The sequence below is a fragment of the Meles meles genome, chromosome 16, assembly GCF_922984935.1.
Source record: "Meles meles chromosome 16, mMelMel3.1 paternal haplotype, whole genome shotgun sequence".
In the NCBI taxonomy this organism is placed as follows: domain Eukaryota; kingdom Metazoa; phylum Chordata; class Mammalia; order Carnivora; family Mustelidae; genus Meles; species Meles meles.
In genome coordinates this window covers 47,025,623-47,043,911 of record NC_060081.1, presented here as the reverse complement: position 1 = coordinate 47,043,911, position 18,289 = coordinate 47,025,623, and the positions used below count along the sequence as shown (strand labels likewise).

At 50.6% G+C, this 18,289-nt stretch overlaps 1 protein-coding gene across 1 annotated transcript in view; it reads right to left on the bottom strand.

The window, feature by feature from the left end:
• The window catches only part of JAG1 (jagged canonical Notch ligand 1), a 34,686-nt gene that overhangs the window by 9,431 nt on the left and 6,966 nt on the right, over nt 1-18,289 (bottom strand). The window contains exons 3-11 of the mRNA XM_045980642.1: nt 15,282-15,333; nt 9,603-9,857; nt 7,863-7,923; nt 3,797-3,927; nt 3,371-3,490; nt 2,800-2,913; nt 1,492-1,605; nt 787-900; nt 333-379 (exon numbers count right to left, since the gene is read on the bottom strand). Coding sequence (XP_045836598.1) covers nt 333-379; nt 787-900; nt 1,492-1,605; nt 2,800-2,913; nt 3,371-3,490; nt 3,797-3,927; nt 7,863-7,923; nt 9,603-9,857; nt 15,282-15,333 — 1,008 coding nt within the window. The remainder of the gene's footprint in view (nt 1-332; nt 380-786; nt 901-1,491; nt 1,606-2,799; nt 2,914-3,370; nt 3,491-3,796; nt 3,928-7,862; nt 7,924-9,602; nt 9,858-15,281; nt 15,334-18,289) is intronic.

The following is an 18,289-nucleotide window of genomic DNA, read 5'->3' as shown; positions in this document are numbered from 1 at the left end:
GGAAGAGGAGAAGGAGAGGGGAGAAACACATGCTTTTTTCTCTGTACTCTGCAAACAGGGCTGTGGCAGTCCCACATGACCGCCGCGGTTCCACCAATCCGCCAAGATCACTCAGTGCCCAGCCTCTCGAGATGTTTGAGAGGAATTTCTATGTGCAGGCCTTCGACATGGCTCCCAAGAGGCTGGGAGGTAACATGAGCCCAAGTGAAACTTCCAGAGAATCACTCTCCACCTGCATTTTTAAATCTCAGAGGGACCAAGCTCTCCCAGGGTCACATACATCTTACAGATTCGTGTCAGTAAGTTTTCATCTTAAGCTAAGATTTACATACCCGACAGGAGGCGTCATTCTGACACTGGCCAAGGCAGTCATTAATATCTGAAAAATAAACAAGTCATCATATTAAAGAGGCAATTTCCATTGAAGTTGGGCTTCATTGAAAAGTGTTCTCAGCTCAGGACAGAGAAAAGCCAGAGTTCCTGTATGCTTCCCCTGGCATAAGGTTATTACACTGGGTGGGAACCCTCCCTCATTCCTCCAGACTGAGCAAGTGAACTTCACATCATTGTTTGAGCCACCTTATCAGCACATGGCTGTTTTACCGACTAAGGAGCCTGATAAAGTGCCAGGTTTTCCCTTCTGCACTGATCCCTCCCTCTCCAAAAATACTGCCTCTCCGAGGTTCTCCTTTTACCGCACAAGTCTTCGGGCTGGAGCAGACCTACAAGCCTAGAAAGCCTGTACCGAGGTTTCACAAAAATCAAAATCGAAACAAAGGTACTCACTTATGTCACAATTCTGACCCGTCCAGCCTGGGAGGCAATCACAGTAGTAGCTTGCGATCAGATTCTTACAGGATTTGGCATTTACACAAGGTTTGGCCTCGCATTCATTTGCATCTGAAAGAAATGTGGAGGGGCAGTGAGAAATGGAGATTTACCCCCACTTCCCCTGCCCCCAGCTCTATTGATAGTTTCTCTGAATCAAGAGACATTTTAATAACCTAGCTAAATCACAGATACTAGGTTCCCACTATTTGGAACAGCTGATCCCTCTCCCTAGCCATTACCCAATAAGGAATGCTAATTGATAACCTTCTGGCTGCTGGTTAACAACCGGCCCCCAACAGGAGAGCAGAAAGCCACCAGGCACTGCTGTGCAGAACTCCGGCGCAGCCTAGTTGCTGGGATTTAAATGTGGCAGGAAGAATGCAGACAGCTCATTCCTCATGAGACCATCCCCATTTGCAACCCAGCTGAACGCTCCTCGGACAGACGATTGACATGGTTCAAGGAATCCCACGACTTTCCCACAGGACCTAAAAGAGCTAGGCCATTTGCATTCGAGTTCTCTCTCCCAGGCCCGCTGGACTCTTGACAATAAATTACTTTTTAGCACGATGGTGTGCAAACTCACACCACTACCCACAGGCTCATCTTCCCCAACAGCCTGGCTCATCAAAGCCAACCTTGGTGCAGGAATTTCCTTACCTAACTGGCACGTTTTGCCAGTCCACTGGGGTGGGCACACACACTTGAATCCATTAACCAAGTCCTGGCAGGTGCCCCCGTGGGAACAGTTATTTGGAGAACAGTCATCAATGTCTGTTGGACAAAAGGGAAAAGGGCTGGCAATTTAATCTCCAACACTTTGACAATTAGATCATTTAATGCCAACCCTCACATGAGGAGCCTTCACTTAAGAGCCAGACACCTGCTCTAAGGGACTGCTGTGACGGTAAGGCCCGATTTTAGCTTTAAATCCTCCACTGCCCCAGTTCATTTAATCCCCAACCTAAGCAGCAGGGAAAGCCAGCTGGATCCCCAGAGCATCGACCCACTGGTAACATGGGACATCTAGCTCTGTCCACCTTTGATTTTTAAAGAAAAGTTTCAGCATGGCTCAAGGGTGGCTAAGAAAAGGCAAGGACAAAGAAGTTGTTACTGGTAGAAAACTTCATTCTTATTAGCTCACAGACAAAATGACACTACCAAAATGACACAGCTGGGGTCCCCACCCCCCACTTCTGCCCGGGACTACAGGGGCCTCTTCCTTCATCCACTGCCCCACTTATGAAGGACCAGGCTCACTCTGAATCTGCTAATGGGTTCTTCACAACTGGAAGACATGGGAATTCTACTATCCCATCTCAAGAGGGCATGGGGAGGTAATGATCCATCCCGCAAGAGGCAGGCAGGGCCACAGGGCCAGCCCCTGTGGCCTGACCCCCAAACCCCTGTTCTTCACCAAGCCGTCAGGGTGCTGACAACAGTGGTTCTCAGGCCTGGTTGCACCTCAGAAACCCAGATGCTTGTTTAAGAATGTGGGCTCCCCGATCCCGAAGGCCAACTGTGGGGATACCTTATCTACACAGTCCGGTCCAGCCCTCCGGCAGTTCTCCCACGCAGCCAGGCCTCGCAGCCACAACTCCACTATAGCTTCCTCTTTTGGGGCCCCCTACCCCCCATGACCAAATTCAGGGGTGACAGCCTCCCTGTGGGCAGCTTCTCCATGGCTGCAAGGAGAAGAACTATAATTCGATTTAGAGGAGGCCGAGCTCCAGGGAGCACACAAGAAGGACAGAGGTACCCATGCAGAAGTTTCCTCCAGGAACTAACTTAGGATGAGGATGCAAGGAGACTTCCGGTGTAAAGGCTAGAAGCCCAAGCCAGACCCCTCCCACCAAAACAGACCCATCACGGAGACCTGACAATGAACCCGGCCCAGGTCCCAGCCCCCAACCCACGTATCTCAATACAGTGATCCTCAGGAAAAGACAGGCCAAAGCCCAGACTTACTTGTGGAACACGTGGGGCCCGTCCAGCCTGGAGAACACTCACACTCAAACCCCAGCGAGGTCTCCCTGCAGCTGCCTCGGTTGTGGCAGGGGTCAGACAGGCACGCGTGCTCCGCTGCAAAAACCAGGAGAGCGGTCAGCAAGGGACTCCCGCTTGGGGCCACCTCTGTCCTCTCCCCGCAGCCGAGTCCTACGCCTAGGCCACCAGCTCCAGCTCACTTCAGAAAAATGAAAGCAAGTATGTGCTGTATAACCCTGCTGAGTCTAGGGGAGACAGGAAGGCCTCTCTCGCCCAAGTGTCTGCGGCCACATTCCAAGGCATCTCAGGGCCAGGGTCACCGTGCGGCAAACAGCCCCCCCATCCCCCACGCTAGGCAGCATCACCAGCTGGGAGACCTTCACGCTGCTTGCAGGAGGTCTCAAAGACCCACAGCATTGCTGGGATGACAAGACTTTGCTTCCAAGGCGGTTTTCATCTTTTAACGACTCCTTAAAGTGTGCTATTATTTCTTCTTAAGCTGAGTGTACCCAAAAATTAAATGAAGGGCTCTCATGCCACCTGGACCACTTACCGATTTCACAGTTGGATCCTGAATAGCCCTCAGGGCACGAACACTGGTACTTGTCCGGACCCGTGTTGCTGCAGGTTCCCCCGTTGAGACAGGGCTGGCGGGTCCCGCAGTAGTTGAGATCTGCCAGAGACCCGGGGAGGTCAGTGGCTCAGAGCAGGCCGCACAGGCTGCCGAGCAGCCCTGTTTCTAGTGCTCCCCCCACCCCATCCCCTCCAGCTGGTCCTCTTTGAAAAATAAAACCAGAAAAAAAAAAAAAAAAATCCCAAACCACAGCATTAAAGGCAAATTCTAACAGATTCAGAATGAAAAGCGCCTACAAATAAAAATAAATCAAAGTAAAATCCCAAGTACAGCTGCCCCACACCTTCAGTTCAACTGTGGCCCCCCCATCCTGCCACCCCCTGGTCTAGTCCCCAGGGAGTGTACCTTTGTCGCAGAGCTGGCCACCCCAGTTGGTCTCACAGAGGCACTGCCAGGGCTCGTTACAGGTGCCATGGACGCAGCCAGGGTGTGGGATGCACTTGTCACAGTACAGGCCTTGCCAGCCATACTGGCACCTGGGGACAGACAGCGCATACATATGCCCCCCTTTAGTCCTTAGAACATTGGGGGAGATCTGTGCCATTTAAATGCAAGGCTAAGAATAAGAAGTCCAGGCGTTTCCAGTCTTCTTTCTTTTCTCTTTTTTTTTTTTTTTTTTTTTTTTGGTGATAGGACAGTCAGACTTGCAAGGTTTGTGCGGGGGGCTCTGTCTAAACAAACATTTTTGGTGGTTGGGCTGAGGTCCCCTCCCAGGCGACTCGTGACAAAAGCAAGGCTGTCTACGGAGAGGCTGGCGGGGGCTGCCCTCACAAAGCCACTCTCTTCTCAGGCTCACAGGGCTGAGCGAGAGTGGGGGCGTGGAATAAATCAGTTCGGGCCTGGCCAGCTACGGAGGCCATGGAAGGACTCTGGGGTGACAAGAGCCATGTGAAAGTCTTTGCAAAGTCAGCCCGTCAGGAGCGTTTCCACAGCAGCCCCAGCTCTTTGTCTAAACAGCAAGTCACGACCCCAGTGCGCAAAAATGCAACAAGACACCCAGGGCGGCAGGAAGGGGCCTCCTGAGGCTTTAGAAAATCAAAGGGGGAGGGTAGGGGGGATACGCACCCTCCTCTGGCAAAGAGGCAGCACAGGTCTCGGAACCCACAGGAGAGTGAGGGAAGCCACAGCACTTGGAACCAATCCCATAGATAATTTATGACCCACTACCGGGGCTGCTTACACTAATTCATTTCATACTTATTTCTCACTTCAGGGGGAAAAAAAAGTTCAACCCAGTTTATCTAGTATTGGGGAACAGAGTCAAGTTTCCTTTATAAGCGCCTCATTAATTGGACTCTTTGGAGGCCAAATGGTGCCTTTGATCCCCAAACAAAAACACAAACATAAACCTTCACCTGAGGTGGGGGAGAGGGCAAGGTCTCAGCAGCCATCCCCCCCCCCCACCCCCCTGTCAAGTTTCAAGCCCTCGGACACTTTAACTGCCCTCTCAAAACTCAAGCTTTGACTAACAGGAGAAAGCCGGCGGGGGTGGGGGGGGGGTGAGCGTGGAACAGGGATGGGCAGAGCACTTCTAGAACACGAGCTGGGAAAAGCCACAGTAAGAACTACCAGCACCCTCCCCCACCTGGAGCCACTCAGCAGTAACTCCACAAAACAGGCACCTTCAAGAAGGGAAGGCTTTCCGTTTCCAGAGAGCCAGAGGCAGGCTAGCTAATCCTTATCATGGGAAAATTATAGGGATCCCACTAATAGCTAATCACCCACGGCCAAGAGTCAACTTAACCCCTGAGAACACTGACTAACCACTTCCTAACTTCCACAAACAAGCCATCCACACCCAACTCAAAGAACCACCAGAATGCGTGGTTTAAACTTAATCAGATGGAGGGTTCAGCTTTATGTAAAACAGAACAGCAGTCTGAATGACTGTGATCATTCAGAGCAGTAAGAAAAAAAATCCCGCAGAATTTTTTTTTTAACCAGTGGGACACTCAAGTGAGTGGGAGTGGGGGGAGGGGTTTCATTCAATAAAAGATTGATTAGCTTAGCTTGAAAGATATTAGGGGGAGCTGATTTGGAAATAGCAGGATTCTTACTGTCTTAACTCCCTTCCAAATTATGGATGGCTACACCTCTTCAATTTGCCTAATAAAAGCAAGAAGCAGCAGCTGAGGACCCAGCCTCACCTCCTAATTAATGAGAGCTGGATCCCCAAGCATAAAGAATAAACCACAAGAGGCCATGGATGACTTCAAAAGAAAACAAATAAAAATACTGACCCTAAAAGAGGCATCCACAAAGTTATCCCAGCTTAATAATACATGATTAAGGTTCTCATGAGAATTTGAAGTGACTTTCCTCCTACGATGATTCATCATTAAGTTTGATATTATTGGCAGGCTTGCCATAAAGCAAGCATGTGCACCCAGGAGAAGGAATCTCAATCTACTTGGGAACGACAAAACCAATGAAGTTTTCTCATGTGGGAAAAAAACAAAAAAAAAAAATACACCGCCTCTGTAATACATAATCCGTAAAACAGCTTACAGGTAACTCGCCATTCAACTATTTCGGGAGCAGGACACAGCCTGAACTTCCTCAGCTAGAAGGTTCTGTTTTGATTTTCTTTCAAGGTAGGCAGAACAAGATGGGCTGGGAGACTATGCAAATGATGTGTGGGAAAATCACACCTTAAGTAAATAAGGGCACCGGTGCGTGTCTGGGCAGGGAGTGGGAGGGGAGACTTCGAAAGAGAAAGGGCTAAATTCTGGAAACAAAGCCTGTTGTTCCAGCTGGGAGTGCCCTCCCCTGCGCAGTGGCGTGCCCATTCTGATGACAGTAGCAGAAATCGCAGTCGGCCTCTGCTGATATTCATCTGAGCACGGAGCAGGCCCAGAGAGGCTAATAGCGCTGCTGACCTGACTTTCTCTAGAACATCCTTAATTAAGGAGGGTGAAGGCAGGTGGCTCCCTGCTCGAACTTTTGACAGCAGTGCTTTCAAATACACGCTCAGCTTCCACCAATGGGGCTAAGGACGAGAACATCCCCCTCCCAACCCCAGCCTTCCAGAAAATAAGCTTCTCTCTGAAGTGCAGGAAGACACAATTCCAGATCAACCTGGTTTCATTTTACTTCCAGCTGCCTTAGTTCTCACTTCAGTCAGGCCTCTGAGCTCAGTGCCCCCCTTCCCCTCCCCTGGCTGCATAGGAGAGCAACAGATGTGGTAGGAGAGCTGCCACAGAGAACCCCCTACACCCTCTGCTGAGAATTCTTCCTAAAGCTGCAGTCCACCAGATACACTGGGCAGCATGATCCTTTGGGGGGCTAGCCAAGATACAGATTCCTGGGCCAAACCCTGGCCAGGGATTCCGTGGGTGTGAGGTGGCACCCAGGAATCAGCATTTCAATACTTCCTCTGTTAATTCGGGAAATTACTGACATGGGCACTGAAGTCTGGGGCAGCAATTCCTAAAGTATGGTCCCACCAGCAAGAGTGGTGTCATGGGGGGGGGGGGGGGACCTTGACAGAAAGGCAGAGACTCAGGCCCAGCCAGACCTATGGGATCAGGCTCTGCATCTTAACAGCACCAGGAAACGGGAGTTTGAGGTAACACTGGTTTAGACGGTTTCGTAGGCCTCCCTTGGCTCAAACCAGGGGGCTTCTACGGCAAAAGTGATAGGCCCCAAGGATCCTTTCAGTGGCCCCCTCAATCTGCTAATCCTTCAGATCTGGGAGGAGGGAGAGTGAAGTGTGAGACTCTGTCAAAATGCCACAGCCACCAACACCATCTCCTGACACAAGCCTCTCCCCCAAATTGGCATCATGTACATTTCAAGAAGGTTCCAAAAACTGTAATCACGAAGCAGTCGGGGTGGGTCTTGGTTTGGCTTCTGCATTGTCCGGGACCATAAAAGAACAGACTTCAAAGGCCAGCAGCAAAAGTCTACATTCATCAGGCTCAACTGACAAGATTCCAGCTCAGCCATTAACCTCTCAGCACCGGCCTGGCTCCTGCCTGCAAAGGGGCCAGGAGATTGTACTAATCCCATTCTAAAGAATGCTCCGCTGTCCCCTAGTGATGGGAAAAGTGGGGGAGGGCTGGGAGATGGAAAACCAGGCTGGGGGAGGAGACGGACTCCAAGAAACCCACATCCCTCCATCTCATCCATTAGCACTTTAAGAGGAAGATTATAAAAACGTGTTATCAATTTACAGAACAGTTAATACATGAAGTCACTGACTATGCCCAAAAGAGTTTTTTTTTTCTTCCAAGAGAGAAGTGTGCACATTCCACCAGACAGCTGGTATAATTTAATAAGCTTCGGATGTGCCTATTTGTTTTTTTTTTTTTTTTAAGCTTTCTTGTCCCCCTAAGAGGCGTATTCACAATAAATTCAGTCCCCCGCTGGCACTAAAAGATTAATTTTTTTTTAAAGTTTAGTCATTTACCTGCAGTCTCCTGGGAGTTTGCAAGACCCATGCTTGGGACTACAGCCCTGTCGGCAAATAGCTGTAAAAAACAAAACAAAACAAAAAAACAGAAAACAAAAAACAGACAAAGATGAGTCAAGCACACTTTTTCCTGCACCACCAACGTCCAGAATGGCCTAGTACATTAAGCCTACAAAATCCACGACTCTAAGAGATCTCATGTCAAGTCCATTGTAAGGAGAGGAAGATGGGAGGTGCCCAAATAGCAAATCCAGCTTTCAACTTCAAGGCCATGCTAGCAGATCTCCAAAACATGATACTACTCAGGGACAAAACGCAGGCAAATCGATGGGGGCGGGGTTGGGGGGAGGGGGTCTTCATCCAGTCTCTCTCAACAATAGCTACCCTGCTCCCCGTCAATTCCCACCCTCTCCAAAAGAACAGGAGCCATGATCCTTCCTCATCTCAACCACTCTGTCCCATGAGGGCACATTCAGAGGAGTCCCAGCCTCCTTAAGCCCCACGCCCCCACCCCCTAAAACGCCTGATGGCTCAAAAATCCCATGGGACCAACAGAGCCAACCGGGCTGGCTTCATTTGGCAGGCTAATCCGGAGGCCAGATCGGGTGGTACTTTTACAAAGTATCCTTGCAAAGCAATTCTGCGTTAGTTATAAAACAAATTTAAACAGATGGTAAAAAAAAAAAAAAATACTAAACATAGTTTTTAAGTAATTGTTACTGATTTTTAGAACACCAACTACTTTAAGTACATTTGCCAATTCTTTCATTTGGATCCCAGAAATGCCATCCTTTTAGAACTCTAGTTATTTAAGGAAAGCTCAGGAGACCTGCAAATTCCTCTTTGTCCTGCCCTTCGGTCACAATTCAAAAACTCCCTTTTTAATTTGAGTGTGTCCTGAAAGAATTAGGTGAAATAAGCAGAGTGCAGTCATGTTCGTGAGGGCCTACTCTGGTCAACTAAAATTACCCATTTGCTATGAATTAGAAGCTTCGTAAAGGTAAAAACCACAGATGATGCTGTGAGCATCTGTGACTATGCAGTTAACTCCTGAATCCCAGAGAAGGGCTGGGACAGCCGAAAGCACATCTGCGAGCTTACATGGCTGTGATGGGTCTGAAAGCTCAGGTTCACCACTCTCCCCTGCCCCCTTAATGCCCCATGAAGACTTGCCAGGAGGCCACCCTGAGCTCAGGGTTCATCATTTCCTACAAGATCACAAGTTGGGGCATGGAGCTAACCCTCTCCCATTTGGCATCCATTTTGAGTCAGGTTTCTTAGAAGCAGAGCCTGAGACAGGGATCTGGGTTCAGAAGGGAGCTGAAGGCAGCAGATGGGGCAGGGGAAAGAGCTAAGCAAGGGTCTCAGCTGGAGTCTGGCTTCAGCTTAATCCCAGGGGAACCCCTGGAGTATGGCGGGGCGGGGGGGCTGGCTTCTGTACCCCCATCCAGTCATTCACACACTGTGAGCTGGAGGGAAGGGCATGGAGTGGCTGTTTGGCCAAGGCCAGTGCTCTAGAGAAGGAACAGCTGTGAGCTGTTAGCAGCTAACACGTTGGGTGGGAGTTGTGGGGGGGTGGGGGTGGGCACCAACAGCATCTTTGGCCCTCAGGACTAGAAAACAGCGCAAACACTCCCCCCAACCCCCAGCCACTTGACTAGATGGAGAGAGAACGTGACCCCAATGGCGACAGACACTCAGCAGTGATTATAACCCACCCAAAACAGGCCCACACACCTCTGTTACATTCTGGGCCCGTCCAGCCCTCCATGCATGTTTTGTTGCCATTCTGGTCGCAGGCATAGTGTCCAAAGAAGTCATCTCGGGGTCGGCAGAACTTATTGCAGCCAAAGCCGTAGTAATAGTCATCACAGGTGACGCGGATCTGATACTCAAAGTGGGCAACCCCTGTGTTTTGCTTCAGCGTCTGCCACTGCCTGCTGGGGTTTATCATGCCCGAGTGTGAAGCCTTTTCAATAATGCTGTCAGGCTCTGGAAGCAAAAAAAAAATAAATAAAAATCAAAAAGCATTGATTATGTTAACATTTACAACAGAGACTTCTCCCCTGACCATTTTGCCTCTTTTTAATAATGGACACAAATGCACACCATGCAAAATGCAAACAGTACAAAAGGGCAGACCAAAAAAAAAAAAAAAGGGGGGGTAGACAAGTGCAAGGGCTGGCCCCCTCCCCAGAGGCAACCACCTTTTTACATCTATTTACCCTTTTTAACGGGTGTGTAGTATTTCCCTATCCCGGAATATGACGAAACACGTTTACCTAGTTGCAATACTTCTTTTGACCTTTTACAATTCAGCAGAGCCACGCCGAACATCCCTGAACCCATCTGCCCGTGTGCATGATTCTAGCAGTAAGAGACCTTCTAGAAACAGAAGCGCACCCAATCCACATCCATCCCCAGCCAGCCGCGAAGTACTGTGAGTGAAGCCCCGCCGGCCTGTCTTTCCACCTGAACAGGAAACTGGGTTTCCTGATGGCGATGCCAACACTGCACAGGTTATCCAACTTTCTGATCTCTGCCTGATAGGGAAAGCAGCAGCTCTTACTTTAATTAGCATTTAACTAAGGGATGGTGAGCACCCTTCCACGTGGTTACAAAGCCATCTGTAGCTGTTCCTGTGAACTGTGACCGGTTCTCTCCTTTGCGAAGTGTTCTATTGCATCGTTGGCCATTTGCAAAAGCCCTTTACATATTATAGAAAGCACCTGGTTCCAGGTAAAGGTTAGCAAGCCTGCTCTTCTGGTTTTAGAGTCTTGGGTCTTGCTTTAGAAAGCCTTGGTCTACCTTCCCAACTCTTCACTGGAAGCAAAGGGGTAGTTTTTAGGAAGGATGATAAACTTTGCTATTGTCAGCTGGCCCTTGTGCCACAGACTTGATACGTCTCACCTTTCACCTTTGCCCAGGGGGCAGAGGAAGGAAAGTAACGCACCCCAGTTTAGAGATAGGTAGCTCGGGGGTTTTTCCGAGCCAAGTCATGCTCCTTCAAAGGTGACTATTGAGAATGAACACACCCAGAGCTCGGGCAGCCAGCTCTCCCAAGAGTAGGCAGTGGTCCTGCCCTGAGGTCACTTGTCATCTAGTCTGAGAGAAGAGCCAGGTACAAACACAAACACAGATACCTGGTGCCAGGAGTCCAGGGGAGGGATGTGAATAGGAAGCGAGGCATGAAGTCAGGACCGCAGCCTGATCTGGGGTTTGTTTTCTTAAGCCTGCCAGCAGCAACCCTTTCCCACCTCGTCAGGGGCGAGGCCACCTCAGAGAGCCCATACTAGGACCTACTCACAACGTCTGTGGTTCTTACCCACCCACACCCGTTTTTCTAGGCCCAGGGCCTGCGCTCATTTACAAGGTCATGCAAAGCCAACAGGTGACCAGGGGAGGAGGAGCTCCTGAGGGGCTCCGTCCACACGACTCCCAGCTTCGCCCCAGCGTTCACCCTCCAGCTTTAACTGTCCTGTGGGCAGGACAAGCCTTGAACAAGCCCACATACCTGCAGACTTACACCCCAGTGCGCACAGAATAACTCGCAGATAACGCTTTCCTAAGTAAGTTTTACAAATAAACACAGGCCAAAGAATGACAAAAATGTCCCTCCATTAACTGTGTGTTTGCTCTGCTGATTCAATTAAGAAGTATAGCGAGCTATTACCATGTGGTTACGAGAGCTTAATAAAGGAGTTATTTAAACACATGGCTCACAGGCCTCCAGCATCTCTGGAGCAGGTAACAACAACCCAGACACGAGTCCAGGGCAATCTTCAAGGCACAGGGCAACAGGTCGTTCACCGTAGTTTGGTAGGCTTTCCGCCTAGGCCTAGGAAACATGAAAACGATCGTTCTGGAAGCCTCCATGTGGCTAACAGGTCTGTAGAACTAACTTCGCAGCTGTGTGGCAGGTTCCTCCCAGCAGCCCAGAGGTCGGGAGTCGGGGGTGTGGGACGTGCTCTCTGGCATCTGGGTCACAGAGATCATGTCTGCTGCCTGTTCTTCCAAGCTGCTGCCACCTGAATCGTATTTCCTGTCAGCTTGCGGCACAGAGGTGTATCCGGGCTGGGCGGGGGCGGGAAGGGGTAGTTCACTTGGGAGTCCAGCTTGATGACTGGAAAAGGACATTAGCAGACCCTCCTGTGATCTTCAGCTGTGTGAAGATGGAGCACAAAGGCCCCCACACTATAGCCTCGCAGGCCAAGGCAGAGGAAGTGAGGCGAGTCAGAGCACAACCCTGGTGGCGACACCGACCCACAAACCTAGGACGGGAGCATCGTCAAGGAAAACCTGGTCTGAGGAAGCTTATTTGTGTTGATGCATCTCCTGAGCCGTCCCACAAACTGACACCATTTGCACTGGGGGAAACTGAAAAATCTGTACCCTTATCTGCAACTCTGAAACAGAAGAAGAGATGTGATCTCAGAGGATGAAGGCCAGGAGGCCAGCATTAGACATACTCTAACACACAAACAGCACCCGGGCTTCACCTAGGCCAGCCCCTCTCTGCAGAGCCCACATGAGAAGAAATTCTCCATCCTAAAACTCAGGGTTCGACCTCTAACCTGAAGCCAGGATTTTGGCAACTTGGCCCCCAAAGAGCAGCCAACTCCAACTGGATTGCTCCACATCCTTGGCCTTTGTCTTCATGGAATACAGTCCCACGGGAGGGACAGAGGGCAAAGTAATAAGAAAACATTCCAGGCAGAGCAAACAGCATGTGCAAGGGCCCTGCAGCAGGACAGAATAGGAGGACGCATCTGAGGACAGAACAGGGACCGGTGGGATAGGACCAGAATCTGGATATGGTAGAGGTCAATGTGGCCAATGTGGCACGTAGGATGGAGCTAGCGAGGAAAAAAGGTGCCTGTGCAAGGTCTTTTGGGCCACACAAAGAGCTGTCCCAAGAGCAACAGGAAGCCGCCAAGTGGCTCTCTTAGTGAAGTTGATCATCAAATTGAATCAAGATGTACACCAGAAATGAACAGAGGATACTGCGGGTCAATCATATTTACATTAAAAAAGGAAAATGCCCTGGAAAGACCTGGATGGCAAAGGATGGAGAAAGCAGTGGAGGTGGGCCAGAGCAGATATGAAGGCACTGAATTCAGCCACCACCATAGGAGTTTGGGCATCAGCAAATGGTGACTTGGACCAGCATAGTGGCAGGGGACATGATGGGAGGTGGCAGGACTCCAGTGAGGCCCTGGAGGGAAGATTGTTCAGAATGTGGAGGTAGTTTCTGACATGGATGCTCAGAGAAAGGGAGGTACAACAGGGTGTCTTCTAGCTTTCTGGCTCATGGTACTAGGTGTTGAAATGCTGGTGCCAGTCATCCATGAAGGGCCCTAGGCAGGATCTAATTTGGAGAGAGAAGATGCCAAATATGGTTTTGAACGTGAATTCAAGATCCTTTGGAAGCACTGTAAAAAGAGAGGCTGACTAAGCCAAGAGGTAAAGCGCTCCCTCCTCTTTGGGGTTCCCAAAGAGAGCTTCAAGGACCTGCAAAGGCATTCCAGGGGTTTGGGGCAACTCCTTTCTTCAAGAGTAGAGGTCTGAAAGTTCCTTCTCCCTACCCCAAGGCTTTCTTATGTCCTTCCTGTGACCTGGTGACGACCTCCCCAGTGAAAAGATGCCCCAGAACCCCCAAACAGAGCTACCCTGAAGTGCAACAGCCGTGGGCAGCTCTGGAGGGGCACCAGCTTCCCTGGGGTACAGCTAGCTACCTGACCTGTGGGGTGAGGGAAGACCCAGGAAGGGCCCTGCAGAGGCTAGGGGTCCTGCACACCCTAACAGGTATCCTGAGCCAGCTCTTGCCACCAGCCAGGATCCATCCCAAGGATGTTCACTCAACCAGACTGTTTTAACATCTCAGCGGGAAGGGAAGAAAAGGACCTCTGCACCAGAATATCTGCAGCATCTCTCTCCCCTCTCCCCAGCTCCCATCTTCCCAATGCTTAGTTACCACTGTAACCAGGTCACAGCGACACCAGGCTCACACAGTCTCCAATGTTTGTGGTAGGGGAGGGTGGAGAAAACACACGTGTCTGGGACCCTGACTGGAATCGGCCACCACCACAGCTGGTTACCCCTTCCCCTGCCACCACACCACAGTGGGACAGAGGTGCCCCTCAGAGAGGAAGTCCACAGATCTGGGTTTCAGATGTCAAAGCAGGACCCAAATGGCCTGGAGCCTCAGACACACTGGGGCTCAGCAATAATTCCATGGCCCCAGGGCAGTGGAGGGGTGGGTAGTGTTGGGGGGTGGGTGGGGGACAAGCCAGACACAGCCCAAAACAGCCTGCCTCACAAGTACCAAACCCTCACTGGGCCCACTCTGGGCACTTGCCATTCTCGGATCCACTTAAAAAAAAAAAAAAAAAAAAAAAAAAGGCATGCTGAGAAAACAAAACGAGGGGAAATGTTATCAACAGCAAAAACAAAGAAAGGGTCAGTGAGGTAGAGAAACAAAAGGGAGGAGACCGTCAGAGAAGGAGGGCAAAGACAAAGAGTTGGATCAACCCTTCCTCCTACGCAGACTAAGGGATTTCAGTATGAATCAAGTTTTCCCAGGACAGCGGTCCAGATCCTGCCCGCAAAACGGAAGCGCGCACTTTCGGCGAGGGAGGGAGAGCGTCTTCGAGTCACAGTCAAGGAGCAAAGACTACCCTACCCCGTGTAAGCCAGGCGGCTGCCACTGCCAGACACGCCCTCTGTGACCTCCCCACCAAAAGCCACCCCTCACACCTCTGAAAAGCAACCCGCCCTGAAACCCTTGCCCTCTTTCACAAGGGGGGTGGGGGGGGGGGGGCAAGGCAGCCGTGGAGCCTGTGAGGCTCTGGGACTCCGCTTCAATGAAAGGGCGGTCATGCGCAGTGTGGGAAAGAAAACCCCGGCTGACCGGCTAGAGGCTCACCTGCCCACCAAGTGAAATTCAAGGTCGGTCTTTAGTTAGAGTCGGAGCCCAGCGCCACCTTTGTGGGCTTCATCTTTCTGATGAGAGATTAAACACTCACTTAAAGTTTAAATGGACTTTAAAAAAGTCACTACTTTGATCCTTTCGCAGTCTACAAGGGTTTAAAGTTGTAAAACCATTAAGATCTCTATCCTGAAGATAATCTAGGTCCAACATTCAGGGACTCAGTTAACTGGGATTCCATCTCGGCCACTTAATATTCCAGGTGGACCTTCTAGGGGAGGTTGTGGAAAGGACTCCACGGAGCAGTTCGCCCTGGGGTGGAGATTGAGAGGGTGGGAGGTGGGGGCAGGGTGGACGCAGATAGCAGCAAGTGGTCCAAGTCCTCAGAAGCACCCAGCAGACAGATCCAGCTCTGACAGTACCATACGCCAAGCACACTGCTTCCAGAAGGGCACACCCGGAGAAGAGCCCACTGCTGGGATACTTACGGAGAGTGTCGTTACTGGAATCCCACGCCTCCACAAGCAAAGTATAGGACCTCTGCAACACAGAACAACAGCAGCTTAGTAGTCAGGAATAGGGGTCAGCTCCGACCTCCCCCGCACACCTCACCAAACAAAACAGTAAAGCCAAAATGAAAACTCCGTTTTCGGTGGAACTGAGGTCACTCCCCTCCCTGGCACCCACCCCCAGGCTGACTCCTTCTGCAGTCAGTCATCATTATCTTATGCAAGCAACCCAAAGTCATGATCAGGAGATACCACCCCCCTATAAGTGAACCCTCTACAGTTTCCCAAAACTTTCCACGCCCCTAACTCTAGCGCATGAGGAAACACACACACACACACACACACACACACACACAAATTTTTTCTAAGCCAACATAACCAGGTATTTGTAGCTAGGGGTGGGGGGTGGGGGAGTAATTCAGTGAGGGGCCGGGTATTGCTAAGGTTACACTTTGGGCTCTGGTGGGGCAGTCCCTAGGGAGGCCCCCTTTTCCTTTTCAGAACCCCTTTGAAAGCCCTGTCTGTGCAAGACCATCTCAGCTCCCACAAGTATCAGGTGACTCTAGGAAGCTGGGGTGGGGGGGTAAGTGCAAAGAGACTAAGACAAAGGCGGTGACCTAACTCGGGGTCCTTGGGGGACAGACTCTGGGGACCAAAATACAAAAGGGAGAAATAACCACACACCCATGGGTTATAGGTATTGATGGACTTATCTGTCAATAAGATCTAACATTCCAGGCATAATCAGAGTCCACCAACTAAACAAATTCCCTGGACACTGGCAGGATGCCAGCTATTATACTGAAGGCACCTTTTATCTTCCAGGCTTATCTCAGAATTCCACCCTCCCCCCTCAAATCCAAGCCATTAGCAAATTCCCGCTTTTACTCCAATCTTCGTTTGTAATTTAGAATGAGGTCAGTCTCACAGAACACCAGGGTTTAAATAAACCTGCTATCTTGGCGCTGGAGGACTATATCGGAGTGGCGTGGGGAGAAAAGGCACAGGAGCCCTTCCTCCCCCTGTCCCTCTTGTCACCGTCAGATCCCAATGCATCGGAAATAGCACATTGAGCACTTCACTCAAATAATACCCAGCCGCCAGAAACACTGTCACCAACAGAAGGCACCTACAAGGGGAGGCAAAAAAAAAAAAAAAAAAAGGAGCAAAAGGAAAAAAAAAAAAAAAGGAGCTTCATTCATAACACTAGGCAAGCTTACTGCTCACACAGACACAGCGTGTTGTCTCCGAATACAAAAAATATCTTGTGATAGACCCTGCCTTGGAATTCAGCCGAAATATGTTTCATACTCAAAGCAGAGTAGGATTCCATTCCGTTCACTGATAACTGTGGGAAAATGCTCAGAAGAGCAAGCAAAACCAGGCAAGCCAAGGCACATACCCAGCCCTCTCCTGTTTGGTGGCCCTGGGTCCAAATTCATTGTCGTCGTCGTTAACATTTTATTAGTAAAAGTTACACCTTATTTACAGCCTCTAAGTTTTCTGGGACTTACTACAAATTACAGGACTCTTCCCTGAGAGCAGCAAGAATTTACATTTCTCTCCCGATTAGAGGCGAGAGCCAAGTCCAAATGAGGCCAGATGTGGGGCTCCTTCTGTATCATTAAGCCCTTGGATCGCTGGCCGCGTTGAGACCCACGTTCTCTACTTCCACGTATTGTTGTAATTAATCTTCTGATTAAATGCATTGATACCCGTAGTCCTGACAGACTGGCACAGGCACTCAACGTGTCATAGCCACAATCCCCACAGAAGGGGAAGGCGTGCCAGGACTGGGCTTCACGCTCAGAGGAGGAGGCATTCTCCACCGACAACCCCCCACCGCCCCGCCCGCCCCAGTCCTTGCACAAGAGCTTGAAAGATCAAGCTGTGTATCAGACTCCTCCTCGCCTAAACTGGGAAGACCTCCGGAGGCACTGACCAACAGTGCCCAACTTTAAGGGAAAAGAGGGACACAGAGCAGCACTTAGCTCAGGACCCCAAGTGTCATGCTCTCTTGTGAACGGCTTTCTCAGAGGTAGACAAGGGGGTGAGGGCTGGGGGCTCCAGCTTTGCCAAAAAAATAATAAATAAGTAAGACGCCCTGGACCGTCTCTCTCCCTGGTTTCTGAGAAGGGCTTCTGGTTCTAGGCCTCACTTCCCCAGCCGGAGGAGTCCTCCCACCCAGCCTTCAGAAGAAAGGATTCCCTCCAAGGCCCCTGTTAGGAGACTCTCTTACCTCCCACTCCATCCCCACACTATAGATCAACAATCAAGATAATTTGGTAATGATTATTAGCTGCTAGGAACTTTAATTTTTCCCAGGCCCACGCTTGACCTCTGTACATCCAGAATATGCATCCCGACTCGGGAGAGTCAGACCACGCGCTTTATGCCACCCTACTGGGCCAATACCAGGCCGAAAAATCAGATGCAATCTGCTAGGATCATGTCACCCCCAACTGGTCACTGCAGATCTGACCCCCAGCAGAGGCCAAGCCCCTGGGCAGCTCCCCCAAGGGCTTGGAAAGGGGGTCCCAGGCCAGATGATGGGCAGGTGTCCAACTTAACCAGTTCATACAAAACCATCGCCCACAAGACACAAATAGAGAATACCTGTTTTTTTCTTGGTTTCCCACTACCACAGTAAGACTAGGAGAGGCCCCTTGCTTTCCTCTTTTCTCTTAAGGTCTCCCCAGAGCGACAGCCTGGGGGCAAAGCAGGAGGGAGGGGCAGTGAAGAGAACCTGTGTGTGGGTGTGCATCTCCCCCTTCCCACACCTCCAGGCCCAGGGCAATCTGGCCCCAGAGCCGGTCTGGGAGCTGGTACAGCAGGAAAGAGGCATGGCCAGCTCTCAGGACGACTTAGGGGAAGACCGCCCTGGCCTTTTACCTAGAGGAAGGCCCTGGCCTCTGGCTCCGCAGGCATCCCCAGGCGTCCCTGGGGCCGCGCGGCTGCAGGCGGGCAGGCAGCGGTTACCTTGGCAC